Below are 25,021 nucleotides of genomic sequence, written 5' to 3' on the forward strand. Positions count from 1 at the left end.
AGTGTGTTAGATGGGGGATGTGGGGTGTGGCTGTCTGCTGAAGTAGGGGTGTGAGTAGCTGCCATCTCCTAAAGTGAGGGATGGGGAAGCTGCTGTCATTTGCTGAAGTGCTTGCTGTGTAAGGTTCTGAGTTCTATCCCCTTGGGCCCATGGGAAAATGAGCCAGATGTGGTGGGGCTCCAGGAGATCAAATGTCCTTTTCTGACCTCCGAGGACACCGGGAACACACAAGATGCACACACATAGATAGGTTCAGGCAAAACATAAAGTAAGGATGTAAAGTAAAAATAGTAAGGAAGTCTTAAAAGAGTTGAAAACAGATTAGTGTTTTTTTTTTTTTTTCTTTTACCTTCAGCATAGTTTTGTTCTTTTTACATGGCAGGTTAAGTGAATTCAACCTTCTGTATTAAAATATCAAGAACCATTAGAAAAAAGATAAAGGATAAAAAATTGACAGTGAAAGTGTGAAACCCTGACTGAAGCTACACGGTTTTTTAATGACCGCTTGAACAGTCTCAAAGTTCACTGGCGATGTGGAGTTTGGGGCTGGGCAAGTATTTGAGTGGCTACCTTAAATCAGTTGCACCATATTTTATATGTAAATTGATGAGAATAAAGTGATTTTATTTAAAGTAATTTCTGAAAAGGAGACAGCATCTGAAGAATGATAGTCTGTTGACCCATGACCTCCATACACATGCACATATAGTCTTCTGTGCCAGCATACATATAAGCATACATGTACATGCATACACAGACTCATAAGTAAGCGCCATGTATCCTACATGGGAAGACAATGGTGAGAGGTGACAGGTGGGGAGGGAAATGGGGCTTTACATGTTCAACGGGCTGCATGCTTGAGGAGGATGTATCCCTGATGATTCTTTCTCTCGATGCATAGAATGTGCCCCCGGACCTGTCCATCTGCACCTTTGTGCTGGAGCAGTCCCTGTCAGTACGTGCCCTGCAGGAGATGCTAGCCAACACGATGGAGAAGTCAGAAGGGGTAAGTATTCGCTTCTGTGGCCTTTTACTGAACTTAGCTGTGTGTGAATGTTTGCCTACCTGGGTATAGTGAAATATATTTTGCTAAGTCAGTGGCTTCTACATGTGGCTTCCTCATGTTTGATTTTCTACTTTATCTAGCAGGTTTAGACTGTCTTAAAGACATATGTAAAAATAATCCAATCTCCATTTGCTTGATGCTTATGCGTGTGGTGGTTTGTGGGAATTTATGTCTCTTTACATGTTCCCATGTGACCGTTTGACTGCTAGCTTTATGCCTGGTTGTTTGTCATTGACCTCTGTTTCATCTTCAGATGTCCTTCTTCAAGTGACATGTCCTAAGCATCTTTGTAATAAATACAATTTCATGGCACCATTCTGTATTTTAAATAACAAAATTACAGCAGCACAGCTTCAGCAAATTGTAATTTTACAAACAGAAAACCAACTTCTGAAAATTAAAATTCCTATTCTGCCTTTTAATGGTGATATTTTTCTTTGGAGGCCTCTTGGATTTTTAAAATTATTTTCCTAAGAGACACAGGATTGCTTTCTTTTGTGTGTGTGGGGGGATAGTACCTGCTCTTAAATAGTTCATTAAAGGTTGTACATAATCAGTAGGATGAATGGCCACCTCACACTCTTCCAGTTTCCTTCTAAGAATTCAACTGGGACTTTCTTTTGCCATTATTGACTATTTGTTGTTATTGCTAAGACTCTTTTTAAGTTTGCATAAATAAAGAGATTAAAAAATATTGTCACAAAGTTTCATGTGATGACTAATCAGCTCTGCTGTAACATTAACATTTTTTAGCCTTAAGGTTTTTACACACATCTTAGAACATTAATTAGTCTTTTCATTAATTATAATTTAAGTTTTCACATACAAGTTGTATGTATGACCAATATGGATAAACCATTTATTGTTCTTGTAATTCTCCTGAAAATCCTGTGTGTCTGAAATTCTTTGGAAATAAAATGGAAAAAAAAAACTAAAGTCTACCATTCCATTTCTTAGTTTTCTTTTAGGCTCATGTCAAAGCATGAGTGTTAGCATTTTCATTATGCTGTAACCATGAGGTTGAACTAGACAAGCTCTGAATATTCCATGCCCAGATGAAACAAAAGGAAATTTAGGGATTTATGCTTTTAACATTGTTAGAATTCTTGTTAGAATTCTGGACCCCTGTCTTCAGTGCTTTTACTTAGTCGAATTTAGGTTTCAATTGTTCTCTAACTAGAACATTTTTACTACAGATAATTTAGACATCCATGTAAGATGTTGGATCAGCATCTTACAAAACCCCACACAGTTGCCATAAGCATTAACTAGGACAGAGAACATGGCAAGAAGCTGCTTTAGCAGTGGTTCTCAACCTGTGGGTCACAATCCTGTGGGAAGTTGAATGACTTTTTCCCCAGGATTACCTAAGACCATAGGAAATCTAGATATTTATATTATGATTCATAATAGTAACAAAATTACAGTTATGAAGTAGCAATAATTTTATGGTTGAAGGTTACCACAACATGAAAGATCATAGTATTAGGAAAGTTGAAAACCACTATCCTATAGAATGTGCATGTTGGGATGATGTGAACAGTTTGGGGTACATCATAGTGGACCTGATGGAGGTCTAAGTTAGGAAGTCCTCTTGGGTGGTGACTGTTTACAAACAGAGAGATAGCTATTTCACCTTTTAACAGCTGGATTGCTCAGAGTTAGGCTATGGGACTGGCAAGTGCTGCTGGCCTTGTAGGAGCAAAATCTCTTGAACTCAGCAGACATGCCTATCATCTTTTTCTGTCACATAATACTACTCTAAAACAAAAGCATTCTGGATTATTTCATCCAAAGTGAGGAAAGAGCCCCATGTGTGATAAAATGGAGATAGAGATCTGAGCTACATGTAACATTTTATTGTATTTCATTTAGTGTTTGTTATTCAGAGTATAGTGACAGTAAAGGGCCAAGAGCAGATACCTGAAGATGCTGAGGGTGGAAAGACCACAGTGAGGCTGCAGGAGGATGCACCTGTGTCCACCGCATCTTTGTTACAGGTTACAGTTTCCCCCCCCCCCGATTCCCCAATATGTACACCTCTTTCCTTCTCTTCCTCCTGTGAATCCTGGATTTTCTGTGGATCTCAGTTCTTGTCTGCCTTGGAACCCACAAGGGTGGGTTACTTCTTCCTCAGGGCTATTTGTTGGTATTTCTCTAGCACAGCATTCAGAGGAGAGGTTTGAGAGTGCCATCACTGTCATTACTTAGCTCTGTCTTCTCTTCAGTGGTAATGGAAGTCTTCGTCACCAAATCTGAGTAATGACCAAATGATGTTGGATATAGAGGAGTTATCACCTTCTTAAAGTGGCTTTTCTCTTTATAGAAGAAAGATTTTATTGGAACTTAAAGTTTCAGAGAGTAAGTCCTTATCCATCATAGCAGGAAGACATGGCTCTAGACTAGCAGCAGCTGAGGTCACATGTCTGATTCATAATCAGGAGGCATAGCAAAGCATGGCCATTTGAAACTCCAAATTCACCCTCAGTGACACACCTTCAACACAGCAATACCTCCACTTTCTTTCCAGACAGTTCCACCAATTGGGGACCAAACAGAATATATGAGCCAATGGAAGCCATTCTAATTCATACTACCATAGTCATAATGTTTTACAAAAGTTATAGAAACCATAATAAGAAAAATGATACATGCTTTTTATAACATAACTGCCAATATGTCTTTATAAATTCATATGCTTCCATTTGGCTTTTTCAAACGTGCTTAATATTACTTGTCCCTTTCTGTTATATTCTCCTTTGTCATAACATGTCATCCCTCTTAAACATCTCTTCTTGTTGTTCATTATTTTCTCTTAATGTTACCTATGTTCTACTATTCCCTCTCCCTTTAAAGTGGCTTTTAAGGCAGGTGTGGTGGCTCACACCTATAATCCTAGCATTCAGGAGGCTGAGGCAGAAGGATTACCTTGAGTTTGAGCCTAACCTAGGGCTACATAGTGAATTTCAAGAAAGCCTGGGCTACAATGTGATATCCTGTCTCCAACTAAACAGGTGGCTATATATACCCTTTACTTAGTTCTCATACAGGAGTAATTCACCTGATTGTCCTGGAACTCATTATTTCTGTCTACCTTTTCTCCAACTTTTTTTTTTCTGGAATCTTGGTTAAACTTACATCCACTTTCTACACTGACATTCCAACTAGGTCTGCCATACAGAGTTGAACAGGTTAATGATGATGTCATTGTGTCAAAGCACAGTGACAACACTTGCTCTCCTAATTTCAAAAAGTTTAACACTTTGTTTAACTTTTGCTCTTATGTTGGTTTTATCTTAGTACATTTACCAAAAATATTTGACATATACTTCTCTTTATATGATTTTATTTCTAAACACATAATTGAATCTAAGTATTCTGCTTCCATAGTCATACCTGCCAAGTGAAAAGTGATGCAGGATAATGCAAAGAACTTGTTTAGGAGATATATTGAAGCTTCTTTCTAAAGTATTTATTGTTTATTGCAAAGGCTTTTCATTTGTTGAGTGCCATAAGTACAATATACTACTTGTATGTCCTATTTAGGAGCATGTATTTGAAAAAAGAAATGTTTTACATTTCCTATCCTTTTTGTCTTTTTGTATGATAGTTTCTGGAAGACTGTAGACCTTATCCCTTTTGATGTTGGTTTGTGATTATTTGACTGCTATTTAGACTATTGAAGACTGTATGTTTGCCCTGAGCCTTAGATGTAAGAGAAAATTACAGAAATAAGGGTTGGAGACCCTGTATATCTGCTGCTGGAAAGTGTCTCTAACATATGACAAGACAATTGCACCCATGAAATCCTAACCATATGCTTGAATAAGACCAAGTACCAGTTGACATGACAAGAGGGCAGGGGGTAGTCAATAATGTCCCACCCCTAGATGAAGACTTACAGGTGATCTATGGCTGCTGATAAAAGGATAATTTATTTTCTTTAGGGACCAGCTCCCACATAGGTTATTCAACCCCAAGTGATCAGCCATGGATATATTAACAGCAATGGATAAAGTACACTGTATATACACTTGTGCATTTACTAAAATAGTTTGATATTTGATATGAAACTATAAAAATAATGTTTGCTTCTAAATAATGCTTTGTCTTCTAATGAAAAAGACAGGGATACCCCAGTGAGTTAATTGTTCATAGAGCTAGCAGATGTAAGTTGGCTCTTTTTGTGTGTATGTGAAAAATGAGAGTTGTAGAATGTGAAGTATTAGCATTCTTGTCTATATTCTCATAAAATTCCTTCTCTTTGAGTCGTGTACTCTGAGAATCCTCAAAAGTACATCAAAAGACTACTAGCTAAATTCACCGGTATGTGAGTTTTAAAAACTACATTTTTCAAACATCAAAGCACTATAAATGAGTTTTTATGAGTATATGTACTGAGCCTTGAGGCACTGAGTTCAGACAAAAAATTATCTTGTACCTGTGCAAGAACAAAAGGTGAAATTCACGAAGTCTGGTGCTATTTTGTTAGTCTTGTAGTGGCCAAGTACTGAGACTGAACAGCACACTCCTGGAGTCCAAACCCTGGTGAGGTAAGAAGGCCATTGAGTACTCTCTCTACTCTGTGCTCTCCTTTTTTATGCTGTGAAACAAAACAATAGTATTTCCTTCAGGGAGCTGTGAGGCTTAAATACTGTGATAAACATGGGACAAGCCCATCACAGGGGAGTACTCTGGATATGTTCTCATAGTTTCTATGATTTCTCTGTTGAATAGCACTGAATAACTTTGTCTATATACCCATCACCCCAGGGGAATACAACTATAAACTGAACTAAATATAAAAACATCTGAATCATTACCCATCGTTTCATTCAACACAACAATTATTCACAGATTTTACCTGTAGTTTCCTCTCTCTGAAAACAGATGTCCACCACTGAAATGTGGTAGCTTCAAATATTGATTATCATATTTTATTAGTCTCTGTGAGCTGGAGTAGAGGTAGTTGTTAGCAGCCGTGTTAGTTAAATGTCTCACTACCATGTAAAAAACATAAGACAGAAACACCCTAAGGTAGGGCAGGTCTCAGTCTAAGGTACAGTCCATCATGGCAGAGAAGGCATGGTGGCTGGAAAGAAGGTGGGTGGTCATGTGATATCCACAATTAGGAAGTAAAGAATGATGGATGCTAGCGTTCAACTCCCATTCTTATTCAGTCCAGGATTTAAGCCATGGAATGGTGATGCATGCAGTGGGTGAGTCTTCCCACCTCAGTTTAGCCAAGTCAAAATAACTACCCAACCCCATTCATGGCCAAATGCTGATCTATATAATTCTTTATAGTTGATCTTGGGGACCTGTTTCCTAGGTGATTCCAGATCTGGCCAAGCTGACAATTGACAGTAGCTATCACAGTCATCCCGTGTTTTTATTTGTGTTTCAGAATGCACAGGGGAAGCTCCTAATACTCAGTATGACACCCTCCAGTCCACCCTCATATTACAAAATGCTTAGAGGATCCATATTGCAGGCTGCATGATGTCACTACCACTTCGTATGAGAAATTGCTATTCTCAGATGTCTACTGAGGACTGGGTTCTGTTTACATCTGTTCTGGAGCATCCCTCTTAAGTAAAACGAAAGATTACCACTTCAGAGAAGAGCACAAGATGCCAATAGTTTTGAAATTTTCCTAATGCATGTATCATTCACTGTTTTGTCTAAAGCCTGTGTATGTGAACATATTTCTTCCCTTTATACACAGAACTGAAATTGTAATTAAAAATAAATGGGATTATAATTTCCTAAAGGGCCTCCAGCTGCACACATTTTCTGAACCTCACCTGTTTTGTTGTCATGTATAGAATGTGGAAGTCTGTGGTTGAAATGTTCATCATATATATATATATATTCTTTTTTCTATTTAGGAGCAAAGCCTGCATAAGTCTGCATTTGACTGACATGGTTCACAGACTCCAGCATCAAACTCAATAAGGAGGTCAATTTAATCAGTGTGTAATTTAATCACAGTGGCAGAGTTATAGACTGTTTTAGATTATGAATTCTTAATGTATAGGTTATTTAATTTGATTAGAATCATTCTATTTGGATATTTTTCTTAGATTTTTTTATGTGCTTACAATATAAAAGAGTTTTTCACATGTAGCTATTTCCTAGCAAATGAACAAGAAGGTACACTATTTACCTCTGAACACCATTTCTTCATAGTCTATAGAGCTAGGTTTTAAGAATGTGCTTTTTCATAAAGTCTAGAAATGTTCACCGTGTACCTGGAGTTTCTTTAAGATTAGCGTCTAGGATTTTTCCCCTGATAGTTAAGTAATAGGCCCATCATTATCTATGGCTGATGCTTCTTCTACTTGTGTTGTTACCATTTCTTTTTAAACACATTAAACTTATACACAGGTTCTAGGTTTGAGACTCACAGTTGAGCCTTAAACCACGTGAGTGTGTCTACTATTGTCCTCCAATGACAATGAGTCCACATTCAATGAGGTCTGGCCTAAGTGTTGGCAGTTTTCCCTCCATGTATTGTTCCTGTTCTTTTTTAAATGGTCTTAAACGAGATTCCTCATGGCATTTAATTTGGCTTAGTAATTCTGATGAACTGCCTACCCAGCATCCAGTTGCCTGTTATTAACATAGGAATACATACTCGAATTTGCTAACATGAAAGCTTATGACGAACCACTTAGCCATACTTTCTGCTTTGTGAGAGGAACTGTTGGTAATTTTGAGCTTGATGTGTGCATATTTTTCTAAATTGGGACAAATTCAGGAATCATTTAAGTAACAATAAAGGTACAACCCTGCTTCTGTATGAGGAATAGTTGAGGGAATCTTAATCTGGTTTAGTTTTAAGAGGGGGGGGGAAGAAATAAGTTGCTGAATAAATATCCTGAGTACTTTTTGCTGAATTAGGTCACATGTGAGGGTCCAGGACTTCAGAGGTGATTGGAGTCATGACTGATAGATCTGACAAGATGAAAGCATGTGGGTCATTTAGTACAAAGCTGTGTAAAGAGAAAAGTTGGGCTAATTATATAATTCAGTAAGTTACTGGACTTGCTTTTGTGGCCTCATTTGCTTAATTAAATTTATGGTAAATTTTACCCTCAAAATAACAGTAGAAAGAGTTTTGCAGTCTCATGCAGTTTAAAAATACACACCGCTGCCATTATCCTCATAGGCAGATATGGCTTTAGCATTTATAATCTCTTTAATAGGAAGGCTGTGTCTATGTGTCCTCATTTACTGCTTTGCATTTTCTGTTTTGAAATTACTTGGCCTGTTCCTGGAAACACTTCAGAGACTTCAGTTTGAAATCCAAAGAATCTCTAGTCTGACCTTTGAAAATATGTATTAAGGGACTAGAGATGACTCAGTAGTTAAGAGTGCTAGCTGCTCTTGTAGAGAATCTAGGTTTGGTGCCTAACGCCCACATGGGAACTAAAGACTATCTGTAATTCCAGTTTCTGGGAATCCATCCCCCACTTCTGCTGTGTGTGGGTTTCAATCACATATATGTACAGACAAAATATCCATACACATAAGAGTAAATATATCCTTTTAAACAAAAAACATGTACTAATATGAGAAAGAAGTGGGTGGGGGTATGGCTTAGCCCTTAGGAGTGTGGTCCTGGGCTTCCAGAGGACCCAGTTCCCAGTATCTATTACCATGTATATACAACTATCTGTGACAACAGCTCCAGGAGACATGACTCCCATCTTTGACCTTGCTGGGCATCTGAACCCACAAGCATAGACCCACACATAAATATTTTTTTTAAAGATTAGTATAAAAGAAGAACCGAAAGGTTCCTTGGTGACTGTTGTGTCCAGTAGTTAAGGGAAGAATGTCAGAAAGCTATAGTTAAGGGAAGCATGTCAGAAAGCTATTGTGCCTTCCTCAACAGATTCACAGTAAGAATTAGTATCTTTCCTGTAAGGGAACAAACTCACTGTTGAACTGCATTAAGTTCTAAAGTTCCAATATAACTGTGGATTTCTTTTAGTTCTGTGTGGATTGGCAGTTTGGTCACTTAATGCAAATTAGGTATCAGGGAAAGAAACTTACAAACCCACAATGCTTGTTTTACATTGTTTCTCATTTGAGTCAGGCACTGCATGAATCATTTGGAGAGGAATAAAAATAAGTAATTTTGTTTCCAGAGAGTAGTTGACCAGTATTGTAACTCTTGGAACAAAAACTTTAAATGTCTCAAAAGTAGAAATATTTAAAAATGGCTGATTTAGAATTCATTAACTCTATGAAGAGGTATTAAGTACATAAGAAATGTTTCAGAGACAATGGAAACTTAAGGTAGCTAGGGATTTGGAGCCAGAATTCCAGAACAAAAGAAGTACATTGGGGTTGCTTAACACTTTCAGAAACTTGGAGTTTTAAATATATGTGCTATGGGGGCTTGAGAGACAGCTTAGTGGTTAAGAGCAGTGACTGCTCTTGCAGAGGACCTGGGTTCAGTTCCCAGCGCTGGTGTAGCAGCACGCAAAGGGGATCTGATACTGGCATCTGCATGCATGTGGTGCAATAAACTCATACATGAACACATATATACACACAAATAAAAATAGTAAATGAATTCCTGTGGTTAAAATGCAAAATAAAATAACAAAAAAAAATGAATGGGAAGATATAAAACAGCTCTTTCTGAAACATGCTGAAGTTACAAATTTGTACTAGAGTGTTAAAAACCATCAATGCCTAAGTAATCTTCATAATGGAAAAGACTGGTATACTCAGCCGCCTTCAGGGGAAATGAAAGCAAAATATTTGATTAACATAAAGACGAATAAAAAGAAAAGAAATAAGAACATAATAGGATTAAATCTGTTCTGAATTTAGACTATGGTGATGCCTTTTTCTGCTCTCTAAATACGGTATAAAAATTGTTAATTGTGTGCTTTAATAGGCAAAATCTTGAAGTAAAAGTTGTTTCAATTTCTTTCCTTCCTCACAATCCCCTCCTTTCTCCTCTCTTCTTTCCTCCCTCCCATCTCCTCCTCTCCCCTCCCTCTCCTTCACTATTTTCTCTTCCCTTCTTTAGGGGGTATAGTTGCTGGGAAGGGGTCATGGGTCAAGCTGAGGACTGCACATACTAGGTAGGCCCTTGTCACTGAGTTGAGCTATAACCTTAACCCTGTAAGTTACATTTCATAACAATCTAGAAAGACCAGGAGACCTATGGAATACAAGTACAATGATAAATATATTGCACTAATAAAGCTAAATGTAAGTAAAATAGAATATTCTGGATAAAATCCATAAATAGGGCTAAGGAGGCTGAACATGCAGGAGGTCCCAGTCTTGTTTTTTTTTTTTTTTTTTTTTTTTTCTGTTGCTTGATTAACAGTTATGTGTTGTTGATCACATTAAATTATAGGAAAAAATAAAGGCAGTAGTCTCACAATGTGTGTGTATGTATAGCTGGAGTAGTAAAGTTACTGTCTGAAAAGGAATAGGGCAGAAATAAGTATGGAAGTGAAGATGGACATTTTGTTATGAGGACACAGCCAATTTCTAAGATAAAATCAGCATTTATAAATTTATGAGTTTGATGATAGAGCTTACACATTTAGTAAGTCAAGCTAGGCACAGTGATAAGGAAAACCTTGTCAATCAACCATCGGTGTGAGACCACAACTGTCATAGTAACTTACTGTACTGTACATCTGGAAATTGGTCACAGGGTGTGGAAGATGGGCCCCATTTCAGGCCACTCCCCCTGAGACTCACCTCTTCCCAGAAACCTTTTACACTTTTTTTGGGAGCAGGTCTGTCAGTCCAGTGACTTTCTGAGTTTTGTAAACGTCACTAGCTTTCTGAGTTTTGTAAAAGTCACTAGCTTTCTGAGTTTTTTAAACGTCACTAGGGTTCTGAATTTTTAGAACCTTATTCTTCTCTCAACAAGGGGATGTTTGAATAGGAGGAATAACTACACAACACCATCGAACAAAATGGTGGGAACAATTCCAAGAAGCAACAGCAACAAACAGTCTAAGGGTATGGAATTTCTGCACTCTTGTGTATTAACTTGTAATTAAAACATGAATGGTATATAAGTTACCTACTTTTCATTTAATGACATCATTTCAGAGTGAGTTATTTTTGTATTGGACTGTTTGTCCTCTGCTAAATCAAGCTGACATTAAATGACTATTTCTATTAAGAGAATTTTTTGTTTTATTTTTTAAAAAATGAGGTTGCTCTTTTTATTAGTGTTCCTATGATAAAACATTTAGTATAATCTGCTACAATTATTATAATATGTTCTCTAGCATGAAAAATATATATATTTCTTTAAACTTCTACATCATCAGAGCTCAGTTAGGAGAATGCTTGTCATTTGTCTGTGTGTGTGCACAAAGCCCTGAATTTGACTCCACCCATGCATAAACCCAGCTTGAAGGGGCTGCAGTTCCAGTTTGTGGAAATGGGGGATTAGAAATTAGGATTAGGAAAGGAGCATTAGAAATTCCAGATCATCTTCAGCCACATAGGGAGTTTAGGCCTGAGATACACAGTATCTTGTCTTTAAAAAGTCATATAGTATGATTTTAGAAAAATGTTCATTTTTCTCTTGTTTTTATAAATTTGGCAATTGCTTAGATTCTAAAACATCGAGTTTTTGACGAGTTTTCTTTCGTGTGTATAAATTTTTTTGATTAGCCTCACGAAAATTGTTTTTTCTCCTCACCATTTGCAGGAATTACAAAAATTACATCATGGAATTACATCATGGCTCATGATGACTTTGACAAGAGCCGTGTCATGAAATCACTCTGCCTGTTATGTGTAGTTACAGCCCTGTGGTCTTTGTCTTGTGTGTCTAGTTGACCATTCATTGCCTTATACATGCTGTCGCTAAGCCTCTCTGGTTATTTGGAGAGAGGGGAGTTCATGTTCTTACCAGTTTCCACTACTGTGTAGTCATTAAAACACCTGTAGCTGATAATGTTAACTATAGCTCAATTCCCAAGTCTGTCTTTTGATAAAATCCTACAGTGTTTATCGTGTGTACAAGCCTGTATGATGTGTGAATGTCTAGCATTAAATGTGAACATGATGGTATCATATATTTTGATAATTGTATTATTGAAATATACCATTTAAAAATTTTCTGATAAATATGGTAAAAGAAATAATTGTTTAATGTATTTTTTTCTTATAAGAATACAAATATAAGATTTGTCCATTTGGGAGCAGGACAACTGAACCACATTTTTTCCCCATTGTTACCTTACAAAGAATTGGGTTTTGTTATGACAGTTTTCAAACAAAAAATCTCCTTATTGTTTTTCCCTCCCTTTCCCATCCCCACCCCATGTGTGCCCTTCTGTCCCTAGGAACCCTTTTCCACTTTTATGTTACATGTGTTTTTTTCCTCTCCCCCATTTTCTCTAGTGCTAAAGCAACCGATTCACCTTTTAAATTGTCTAATGTTTAAAATGAACACTTGGAAGTTTTGTAGTAGCAAGCATATGCAGTGAGTACCAGGCCTTCCCATTCAGTTCAGTGAGGAGTTTCCTTCTTTAGTAGTGAAAGAGTGTGTTTTAAAGTGTAAGGGAGTGGGCTGCCTTAGAGCAGGTATTGCCGGTGTCTAAGCCCATCCAGCAGGATGCTCTGTTCTAAAAAAAAATCTTTGGAATTTCATAGGGCTGTATATAGATTGGTATTTCTCTTTATTTATTTACTGATTTATTTAGAGACAAGATCTCACTATGTAGCTCTGCTGGCCCAGAATTCACTATGTTGACCAAACTGGCCTAGAACTCACCAAAATTGGCCTGCCTCTGCCTCCTGAGTACTGGGATTAAGGCATCCATATTCAGTTTTAAAATTATTTTATAACATTTAACAAATGTTGCTTACAAGACATGGAAATACTTAGCCATAGCCTGGATTTCCCCTTAATCAGCTTTAGATATTTTTAAATCTGATTAATGACATTTTCTAAGGAAAAAACTGAATTAATTTATTCATGAACAGTATGAAGTAAACATCAATTCTCACGGTACATAAATCATGCATTCCAGTCTAGGGGTGAGTAGGGGAGATTTACTTTTAGAATTGAGTGTGCACCTCCATAATGGAATCCAAGAACATTCTAAAAGGCACTCTTGTTGACATGTGATTTTTGTTTTTATTCTTTTTATACTCTGAGTATAATACGTCATTTATTTTTATAAGAGTCACACTGTGATTAGAGTACCTTTCATTTTACTAATAAAAACAATTTAAATTAATCTGAGTGTTGTATCAGAATAATTTGACAAAAGTATGCTTTTTATTGTGGAACTGTATGTAATGATCAAAAGAATGAGGTAAGAGAAAGTTTTGCTTTTAATGTTGTAAGGGCAATTACTATGAAGTATTGTCTCTCCAGATTGTTATTATCCTTTACAATTAAGTGGAGCTTGAGGGCCAGAGCTCTTAATACGAAGAGGGCAGATTGTGCTTGAGAATTCTATCCCAGCTCAAACCACCCTTTGAGTGTCTTCTGGACCTGCTTCATTTTTAGAAGAATATCTATGGGGTTGATTTACTAACTGAGATCGCCTTGGTTTAATGGGATGAACACTATTGTATATTCTTTAAAATGGGAAGTAGATTTTGGGTCAGAGGTCATATTTCAGTTGACTTAGATAATCATCGGAAACATTGTTTTGAGTTTTTGTTTTTAATTTTTTTTCCGGCTTTTTCTTTCCACAGCAGGTTGATGTGGAAAAATGGGTATGTGTTTCCCTGCATTTACAAAGGGCTTGTGATTGAAAAGCGCATGCTCGCTGCTACCTCTGAGCTTTTTAATTTTGCTTCCTAGCACAGCTTCTTTTAGTGTTTGAACTAACTGCTCGGCTATAATGATTATACTTTACAGGTCACCAGTTAGAACCTTTTGTGTCTCTGAGTTATTGCCACCTACAGCAGGCTCCACCAAAGGACTCTCCACTCCCAACCAGATTGTTTTATGTAATTGGTTTGATTATACAAATGTTGATGTGTCTCTGGACACAGGAAGGGGTTTATTACTAGTATTCAATATGTTTAGTTGAACAAAAGTGAATATTCTATCTCAAAAATATGGCAGTGCAATCTCAATATCATTCCATGTGTTATAGAGAAAAATGCAAGGCTTTTCCTGTATTCATAAAGTCTTGAAAAGTGAGGGTGAAAAGAAAATGGCTTAGCCACATAGAAAGGCTGGTTACAGGTGTCTGGAGGCAGTCTGAGGTCCACTATTAGCAACTTGTGTCATGGTGCAGTGGCATTGGTGCTGTTTCTTCATTTGTGAAGGATGATGAGGAATGAAAAGAGAGACAGGAATAGGGCGTGGGTGTGAGGGAAGAAAAGAAGAAGCAGGGGTTGGGGGGGGTCAATTTAGATTAATCTATCGAAGTATCCATGCCCTTCTGCTACTAATCCAAGCTTTGAATGGAGGCCATTCACAGCAACGTTTATATCCCCACTCACCTTGTCCCTGACATACAAAGCAATGACAGTTCTTCTTAGATTTTGCTTTAACTTGTATTTTGCTTCACAGGAAGAGTCTCCTGAGACAGACTGGAATTGTTATTTCATTTTTACCATTGTCTTCTATTTTTATTTGGGCCTGGTTCTCTTCATCTATGTCTTGGGACCCAGGTCTTGCCATCATTGTCTTGGGATCGGCTGCTTTTAATACAGTGTTTGGGGTTCCTCACCTCCCCAGTGCCAATGTGATCTCCAAACAACTACATGTCCACGTAGACATTTGCATTTCTTTCTTCCTTTGATCGTCTTTCAGCCCTTTATATCCAAGCAAGTCCTATTGATGAGACTTACTGTTTCCAAGATGATGACATCCATACTCGTCTTTGAGAACTTCCATATTATAGTCCAAGGAAACATTAAATCCCCCATATCTTAAACTACTTCTGTCTTGTCCGGCTATTTTATTTTATTTTATTAATTTGAAATTGTACACCTTCTTCTGTGGCAAGAGTTAAAATTATAGTCCATGGTCAGACTTTTAGCTTGATGGGTTATGGGCTCTTATTTTTCTAAGCCTGGCTATGGTAACTCCATGTTTAAGCCCTACCCCTTTGACACAAGCATTTGAAACACTTGTTTCTGTGTGTATCTGTACCCTGAAGCATTTCTGTGCTGCATCCAGACTGGCACTTTCTTCAATATCCCTTCAAGCCACTTAATTCTTTTGAAAATCAACTATGGAAAATGTATTGAGAGACATGAAAGTAAATAAAACCACCCATTCTCTATGATTTGAAAGCATTTGCAATCAATCTGTGTGCTTGTTTGCTTTCAATCTGCCTCACCAGCTCATGTGCCTCCACCTTTTCATAATGAGTTCTCATTTTAAATTTGGGTTTTTGATGTGAATTTTATGTTAGAAATGGCTTGTTAGTTGTAAGGAGGTTATGGAAACACTACTGAACTGAACATCACAGGCTTTGTTGGCCACTGGCCAGTCTGGTAGGCTCTTCTTCCCAAATGTTACTGTTCTCTGGGGAGTTAAAGATAGTCTTGCTGAGATGTGCACTCCTTTAGAAACCATGTAACAAGGTGTGTCTGTGGGGTCAGTGTAGTTCAGACTGATGAACACTCTCTTTGACCTCTTTCTGTATAATTCAAATCTCACTCATTGGCCATTTGAACTTTGAAATTCTACTGTGACAAACATATTCTGGAAGGGCAGTTGGGAATAACTTAAATGTTTGGTGTTGTGTGACACTGTTCTTGGGGAGAAGTGGGCAAATGTCTGTTCATCCCAGGTAGAGAACTGACGGCAGACTAAAGAGAGGACACGATCAAAGGTCGACTTGATGAGCTAGTGAGCTGGATTGGATTACTTAGAGGAGTAGAAGTAACTCAAAGACAGATTTATCATCAAAAGACCCCACTCCTGCATGGGTGACAAGATTACAAAAGCTGGAAACCCAGATATCTTGTTGTGCCCAAATTCAGAACCCCCAAATCACTAAGAGACCCATTCCAATGCAAAAGCAAAGAGTTGTTTATTATTAAGGAGTAAGTGCCTTAACTTGGGCCCTTAGTCCATTTATCACAGTGGGTGAAGTGAGAAGGGACCCCGAGGAAGAGAATTTATTGGTGTGTGAAAGTGTAATGTCTAGGGGTAAGCAACAGTCTCAGGATTGGTGCACTTCTGGGCTTGGGCAACATGTCCCAAGGTGGATTGGTCAACTGCTTGTTATGGCCTATAGGCCCTCCTAAGGCTGTTGTTGTGCTCTGTACATCACTGTTACACCACCTTTACCATAAAGCACCATAAAGCACACCCAGAGCACCTCCAGCTAACTTTTGGTTGGTTCCTTGCCAAGTGAAGGATATCTGACTTAGTGACTAGGGCAGCTCCTGCAAGGTCAGATGGCCAGAAAATAAGCACAGAGACCTTTGTCTTGCTGGGTCTTTTCTGTAGCCTGTTATGGCTGCTAAAGCAGGGGCTGTGTGAGGCTCTGGTCCCTTCAGTCTCAGTGTTTCTATTGCTGTGAAGAGACACCATGACCATAACAACTCTTATAAAGGAAAACATTTAATTGGAGATAGCGTACAGTTTTAGAGGTTTATCATTGTGGTGGGAGTCATGTCAGCATGCAGGGGACATAGTGCTGGAGAGGTAGCTTAGAGTTCTGTATATGGATCCATAGACAGCAGGAAGTGAACTGTGAGCGAATAGGCCTGGTTTGAGCTTCTGAGACCTCAAAGCCTGCCCACGTGACACACTTCCTCCAAAAATGCCACACCTACTGCAATAAGGCCACAGCTCCTAATTGTGCCAATTCCTATGGACCTATGAGGGCCATTCTTAGTCAAACCCCACACCAGAGGGCACTGCATAGCATGTAGGCAGGTCTGCAGGCTAGGGTGAGTCTCTCCCAGGCAGCTCAGATAATATGAGAATGAGTTTCTGCAGGCCTTACTGCATAAATAAGTTTTGGGAAGGAGGGAATCTGGTCAGTTTCAGGAAGTTCCTGAAGGCTGTGAGTTGTTTACTTCCTGAGTTTTAAGGAGCCTCTCTGAAAGATGGAATGTTTTAACTCACCTTAGAAAATTCTGCCTTTTAATAAGCTTCTCTGAAAGATGGGATGTTTTTATCTTGGAGAAAATTGTTACATATCACCTAGGATCTGCTCCCATTGCTCTGTGGGTACATTTTTCTATGTCCCTGGTGTCCAACTATAATAGCCTTACTCCTCTTCACAGATAAAGTGTGTCATGATCACTTCCATCATACCAGTCTCATCATGGCAGTCATCATGATGCCTTATTGAGCCAAACCTCTGGGTCTCTGAAGTGTTGCTTAGTTAGGGAGCTCAAGCCACTGTGGCCATATCCCTGAGGTAATGAGTATGGGAAGCAGCTTCTGCTATGCCCTGCCAATTCTTCAGGCTCCTGATCAGTGTCTTTTCCATGTGTGATGGGATGAGAAGAGCCCAAGGTGGGCTGGAAGGCTTCTGATTCCCGAATCATTTCATTTATCAGGGCCTTGTTGGATATCTTCAGGGAGCTTCCATCATAGATATTCCTGACCTATGATTCTCCTGCTGCGACCTCTTGCATCTACTCTGTGTGGTCTGTGTATTCACCTTCACTTGGTATCTCCAAGACAGTTCTAGGCTAGATCTCCCCAGGCTGCCCAAGTAGTCTGTGGGCAATCCAGTCCCGTCCCCAAATGCTGCTCCATAAGAGCTATATGTATCCTAAGCCTTTGGGCTTAGGAGTCACTAGTCTGCTTGCTTCCATCTCGCAGGGGCAGAGATGACTTTCACAAGGCTTGTGCTGAGGGCAAGACTCCCAGCCTAATAGCCCCTCTCTGAAGGAAGCCATATTCTTGTCCTATTGCTTGCTGACAGTCTGCTGACTATGCAGTCAGCTGATGGAAGTGGGTGGACTCACCTCCTGATCCTTTGGCACTGGGTTAAATGGTGTTCAACAGTGTGATGTGCACCATTGCTCCTTTCTGATATGGATGCCTCATCTTCACATCCATTTCACTGGCTTATGTAGCATGCATTCAGCAAGCCAGATACTTATCTTAGGAACCTCACAAAACTTAAGCAAATACACAGTAATCAGTAATATACACAGATAATACACACACACACACACACACACACACACACACACACACACACACACTATAGGAAATTAAAATGGTGCCCCTGGATTTTCTTATACCATAAATCTGGATAGCTTCAAAATTTAAACTCCCCTCCCTAGCTCTTCCTTTCTTCCTTCTGTCCTTATTCCTCTCTCCTCCCTTCTCCTCTATTCTTTGACTTCCTTCCCTTCCTCTCTCTTCAGTCTATTCCTCCCCTTCACTCTCTCTGATCTGTTCTGTATGCTTCTCTCCTTCCTTTCCCTCCTTCTTCCTAATCCCTTTCTTCCTCCATTCCTCTGTCTTTCCCTCCCTCCTCCTTTCCCTTCCTCCTTCTATTCCTCCTATCTTTCCCCTTCATCTCTTCTTTCTTCCCTCTCTATTTTTCTTTCTTCCTTCTTCCCTTTCTCCTCTTCTTTCCCCTTGTTTCCCTCCATCCTTCCCTCTGACCCTGTCTTCATTTCTCCTTCCCTCCTTCTTTTCTTTCTCTCCCTCTTTTCCCCACTTCCTCCTCTTCCTTATTCTCTATTCCCCTTTCTCCCTTCTCTCTTTCTCCACCCTCTTCTGTCTTTCCTCTCTTCCTCTTCCTTTTCCTCTCTTCTCCTCTCTTTTATCCCTGTCTTCCTCTTGTCCTTGTCTCTTTTCTTCACCTTTTTACTCTATCTTTTTCTTCTTCCTCCTCTTTTTCCTTGTTCTCTGCCTCTGTCACTCCTTGATTCTCTTCTTATCCTTCCTTCCTTCATCATTTTCTTCCCCTTTCTCTTCTTCAACTTAGTTTTATCTTTCACTAATGTCTCTTTGGAGCATCTTTGTATTTGTTTAAACACAAATACATTACATTATAAAATGTAACTCTTCACACTTAAAAGAAAATACTATTTCTGAATATTTAACTATTATTTTCACCTACCCCATCCTGCCCTGACCTTTCCTTAACCTTGGTGTTAGTTTTCAACAAGAAGGCCTGGGATTTCAGTTTGTGGGAGGAGGTAAGGAGAGAAAGAAACACACTGAAATTGTCACAGATGATATATTATTTGTAGATCAAGTGACCTCTTACACTTAATTTTTAAAAATTCATAATGTTGCTATAGCTATTAAGATAAAAAATAATTTAAAATGTTTCCTAACTTCACAAAACAATGCATTGCACACCCAGTTTTCATATAGGGGAATGTGAAAAAGCATAATCAGGGTTCATTCATACTCAAAATGTATAAAGCATTCTCTCTCTTGAGGTAGATGATTATTGGTTTGTTGGCGGCAATCTTAGTATATAGGTCAGGCTTCATAAATCTTCAGTCATTTTGACCCATATGTCTGCTCTAAGAGTCACTGTAGTATTTTGTATCAAGAAATTTCTTTTTTGAGACAAGCTGGAAAATGAAGAAACCACCAGGTAGCTACTGGCTTCATATTTCAGGCATTCCTAAACTCTGTAATGCACACACACATCACTAAGATAGAGTGCCAGGTCTTAACTGTAGCTTATCAGCACCATTTATTTTCCTTCCAAAGCAGAACTAGAAAAGCAGGTCATTTAAATAATGTCTGTACAGAGTTATTGATAGATTGGAAGAGACAACCGTTGACACACATCTGCTCTAAAATATGCTGTAATCCTTTTAAGCATATCCACACAAGTGTGCTCAACCACATGTCAGTAAGTGATACAGAATGATGGCAACATGAGTGACAAAGGAGTGTGACTGTGGGAGGTGTCCTGTGTGTAACTGCTCTTTGTGGATTGAAGGCTGATCTCTGTTCTGATACTCTCTAGACCTACATTCACCATGCAGTATTAGATATTTTCAGTAGGGAAGTCTTAGAAAGTTAAGCATGCATACAGAATATGTTCGTAGTAATTGAAATTCCTCACAAATGATACATCTACATGTTATTCTATAGTATATAAGGGGTAAGCTTTGAGTTTGAGATTATTCATGTTAGACTATGTTTATCCTCTAAAACATATTGTGAGCATCCTTAATTACACCTACTAATGCACCCAAATCTTTTATGATGAAGGAATTTATTTTTCTCAACATAGTGAAGCTGCTTCACTCATAAGGGAGAGAGGAAAGGTGGCAGATGGAACATTGTGGGAAATCCTTGCATCTTAGCACATGGAGAGAGAGGATATCACAAAGGACTGACTTTGAATGAGCATCTTCTGTGTAGATCAGGGTGTTTTAGTTTCTTAATGTAAAGCCCATGGTAGACCTGCTTCCGAACCTGTTCCCTTAGAGTCCTGCATTCAGGTCTTTGATAGGCTGCCAATTCTCTGTCTAGACACTTTTTTGAGGGTATCTTCCAATGAAGATGTACTTAAAGATTGTAAGAGAGATTCTTAGACAGAAGAACTAAATTAAAAAGAATTCATTCATTCATTGTGTGTGTGTGTGTGTGTGTTGTGTTGTGGGGTGTGTGCACCACAGTGCATGAGTAGAAGTTAATTGGTGGTGGAAACTGGTTCTCTCCTTTACCATATAAGTTCCAGGAATCAAACTTAATTTTATATTATGCTTTCCTCTTTTAAAATATTTATTTATTTATTTATTTTTATTATTTTTCTAGTTTACAAGTCAATCCCACTTCCCTCTCTCCCTCCCATGTCCCCCAACTCCCCTCCCATCTCACCCTTCCCCCTCCCCCCCCCACTGCACATGGAGGGTGATGCCTTCCAGGAGGGATCATCAAAATCTGTCAAGTCATTCAGAGTAAGGTCTAGGCCCTCCTTACTGCCTCTAGGCTAAGGGAGTATCCCTCCATGGGGAATGCGCTCCCAAAGTCTTTTTGTGTACCAGGGGATACATCCACTGTCAGAAGTCTCTTAGACTGCCCAGGCCTTCTAACTGAGACCCACGTTCAGGGGGTCTGAGTTGGTATAATGCTGCTTTCCTCTTAAGGGTATAGAAATGGGTTCTTTTTCTCTGCTAATGAAGAAATTAAGGGTCTGGAAAGAAGTGTGACTGAAAATTTTGGGGAATTCAAGTGGGGTCACCAATGATACCAAGCAAATCAGATTCTCTCCAGGGGAATCTTAGTCTCACTAATGAAAAGTATTAAGAAGGAGAACAAGCAGAAGTTCAGGGATAATTTGTCAGAGTTTAAAAGAGTCCTCAAGGGCAGGCCCCAGAATTGAGGAATGGAGACAGAAGGGAAAAAAAAAAAAAAAAAAAAAAAAAAAAAAAAGCCCTATTGTTGGAGAGAAACTGGTGTGCAGGTCAGCCCATGGAAGTGAGGGGGATTTTAGAGAGCAAGGAAGCTCAAGTGCCAGGGAAAGCACACTTGGGCTCTGTCCAGCATCAGAAAGAAAAAGAAGAGAGGAAAAAGGAATAGTTACACTTTTCAGGACTTGGAAAGGTAGGTAGTCCCAGGGTAGCATAGTGGGGGCTGGGAGGTGCTGCACTGGGGGTAGAGATCTAGGAAGGAAAGTGCATTATCTGAAGGAGAACTCACCTTTCCAGCCCCTTGGGTAGCTTCTTGCTCAACAGAATTAACTCTTAAGGAAGGAGAGAAGGGCATGCTCCCACTTAGACACAGAATCTATTCTTTTCTGTAACAGTTAGGCTTGGTTGGTGGCAGACACCCTTACTTGTAGAGACATCTTGCTGACCCAGAGTTATTAATTAAAAAAAAATATCTGTATTTGTCAGGTTCTCTAGAGTAACAGAACTTATAGAATGAGTCTTTCTCTGCATATAATATGCAAAATGGATTTATTAGAATGTCTTAGAGGCTGTGGTCCAGCTAATCCAACAATGGCTGGTTGTGAAAAGAATCTAGTAGTTGCTCAGTATGTGAGGCTAGAAGCCTCAGCTGGTCTTCAGTATATGCTGGATTCCCAAATAAATAGATTCTAATGCAAATGAAGGAATGGACTGGCTAGCAAGGCTAGGAGAAGGCCAAGAGCAAAAGCTTTCTGCTTCCTTTTCCTTTTTCAGGCTTCCAGTAGAAGGCCTGGTCTAGGTTATAAATGGGTTAAAGAGCTGGATTAAAAGTGCCTCTTTTCCCAGCTCAAAAGGTCTGAATCAAAGACATTTCACCTCACCTCAAGGATCTAGATTAGAAGTAGATTTTCTTACTTCAAATTAAGCAAAACTCCCCCACAGATGTGTCCTCCATTTTGGGGGTTTAGTTCCAGATGTAGTAAGTTGACAACCAAGGATAGCCATCACACTGTTTCACATTACTAAACTGAATATCAATTAAAGACAGCAAGGCTGAGCTACAAACCCTCACAATGGTCAAGTTGGTCCTTGAGTGACTATTTCTTCTTTGTACTGGGAACAAGATTGAGCATACATTTTTGTAGTTCTTTTTTATTTTTTATTTTACTTAAATTTGAAACAAGCTTGTTTTAAATGTCAATCCCAGTTCCCTCTCCTTCCCTGTCTACCCTATCCCTCCCCATCCCATTCCCTTTCTGCTCCTCAGGGTGGGTAAGGCCTTACATGGGGGGATCTTCAAAGTCTGTCATATCATTTGGCCTAGGCCCTATGTATTTAGGCTGAGAGAATATCCCTCTATGTGGAATGGGCTCCCAAAGTCTTTCATATACTGGGAATAAATACTGATTCACAACCAGAGTGCCCAGTCCTTCTAAATAACACCCACATTCAAGGGGGCTGGGTCAGTCCTATGCTGGTTTCCCAACTATCAAACTGGGGTTTATGAGCTCCCCCTTGTTCAATCAGGTCAGCTGTTTCTGTGGATTTCTCCAGTCTGGTCTTGACATTTTGCTTATCACTCCTTCCTCTCTGAAACTGGATTCCAGGAGTTCACCTCAGTGTTTAGCTGTGGGTGTCTCTGCTTCCATCAGCTACTGGATGAAGGCTCTAGAATGGCATAATAAGGTAGTCATCAATCTCATTATCGGGGAGGGTATTTAAGGAAGCCTCTCCACTATTGCTTAGATTCTTAGTAGGGTCATCTTTGTAGATCTCTGGACATTTCCCCAGTGCCAGATTTCTCTTTAGACCTATAATGGCTCCCTCTATTATGGTATCTGTTTTCTTGCTCTCCAGTATTTTTTCCCCTGACTCAGATTTCCTGCTCCCTCACAACCTCATCTCCTCTCCTCGTCTCCTCTTTTCTTCCTCCTAACTCCCTCTCACCTTGCTCCATGCTCCAAATTTGCTCAGAAGTACTTGTACCTTTCCCCTTCTCCAGGGGACCATGTATGTCTCTATTAGAGTCCTCCTTGTTTCCCAACTTTTCTGGTGGTGTAGATTATAGGCTGGTGATCCTTTGTTCTACGTCTAAAATTAATATATGAGTGAGTACATACCGTGTTTGTCTTTTTGTGTCTGGGTTACCTCACTCTGGATAGATAGATCCATTTACCTGCAAATTTCAAGATTCCATTTTTTTTTTTTTTTTTGTTTTGGTTTGTTTTTTTTCCCACTGAGTAGAACTCCATTGTGTAAATGTACCACATTTTCTCCATCCATTCTTCAGTTGAGGGACATTTAGGTTCCTTCCAAGTTCTGGCTATTACAAATAATGATGAATGCTGCTATGAACAAAGTTGAACAGATGTCCTTGTAGTATGAATGTGCATCTTTGGGGTATATGCCTAAGAGTAGAATTGCTGTATCTTGTGGTCTGACTCCCATTTTCCTGAGGAACTGCCATACGGATTTCCAAAGTGGCTGTACTGGAGTTTGAACTCCCACCAGCAGTGGAGGAATGTTCCTCTTTCTCTACATCCTCTCCAGCATAAACTCTCTTTGGTATTTTGATTTCAGTCATTCTAAGAGGAATAAGATGGTATCTCAGAGTTGTTTTGATTTGCATTTCCCTGATGGCTATAGGTGTTGAGCACTTTCTTAAGTGTCTTTCAGCCATTTTAGAATCCTCTATTGAGAATTCTCTATTTAGTTCTGTACCCCACTCTTTAATTTGATTATTTGTTTTTGCAACCAGCTTCTTGAGTTCTTTGTATATTTTCGAAATCAGCCTCTGTCAGATGTAGTATTGATGAAGATTTTTTCCCATTCTGTGGGCTGCTGTTTTGTCTTGTTGACTGTTTCATTTGCTTTTGCTTCTCAGTTTCAGGAGGTCCCGTTTATTAATTTTTGATCTCAATATATTGTGCTACTGGAGTTAAGTTCAGGAAACAGTCTACTGTACCAATTCGTTCAAAATTACCTCCCATTTTCTCTTCTAAGAGGTTTAGTGTGGCTGGATTTATGTTGAGGTCTTTGATCCATTTGGATTTAAATTTTGTGCATGGCTGCAGTCTTCTACACACCAGCAGCCAGTTATGCCAGCACCATTTCTTGAAGATGCTTTCCATTTTCCATTGTATAATTTTAGATTCTTTATCAAAAATCAGGTGTTCATAGGTATGTGGGTTAATATTAGGATTTTCAACTATATTCTATTCATCTACCAGTCTATTTTTACAGCAATACCAAGCTGTTTTCAGGACTATAGCTCTATACCTCTATAATAGAGCTTGAAGTCAGGGATGGTTATGCATCTGGAAGTTCCTTTATTGTACAGGATTGTTTTGGCTATCCTTGGTCTTTTGTTTTTCCGTATAGAGTTGAGTATTATCCTTTCAAGGTCAGTGAAGAATTGTTCCAGGATTTTGATGGGGATTGCATTAAATCTGTAGATTGCTTTTGGCAAGATTGCCATTTTTACTATGTTGATCCTACCTATCCAAGAGCATGGGAGAGCTTTTCATTTTCTGGTATCTTCTTTAATTTCTTTCTTTAAAGGCTCAAAGTTCTTATCATATAAGTCTTTCATTTTTTTGGTTAGAGTTACCCCAAGATATTTTATGTTGTTTGTGACTATTGTAAAGGGTGATGTTT

At 38.9% G+C, this 25,021-nt stretch overlaps 1 protein-coding gene across 1 annotated transcript in view; it reads left to right on the forward strand.

Annotated features, from left to right (window-relative positions):
- Ryr2 (ryanodine receptor 2) overlaps positions 1-25,021 on the forward strand; it is a 548,210-nt gene that overhangs the window by 191,536 nt on the left and 331,653 nt on the right. Inside the window, exons 3-4 of the mRNA XM_051194750.1 lie at positions 902-1,006; positions 13,787-13,807. Coding sequence (XP_051050707.1) covers positions 902-1,006; positions 13,787-13,807 — 126 coding nt within the window. The remainder of the gene's footprint in view (positions 1-901; positions 1,007-13,786; positions 13,808-25,021) is intronic.

Source organism: Phodopus roborovskii, unplaced genomic scaffold (assembly GCF_943737965.1).
Source record: "Phodopus roborovskii unplaced genomic scaffold, PHOROB, whole genome shotgun sequence".
NCBI classification, from domain to species: Eukaryota; Metazoa; Chordata; class Mammalia; order Rodentia; family Cricetidae; genus Phodopus; species Phodopus roborovskii.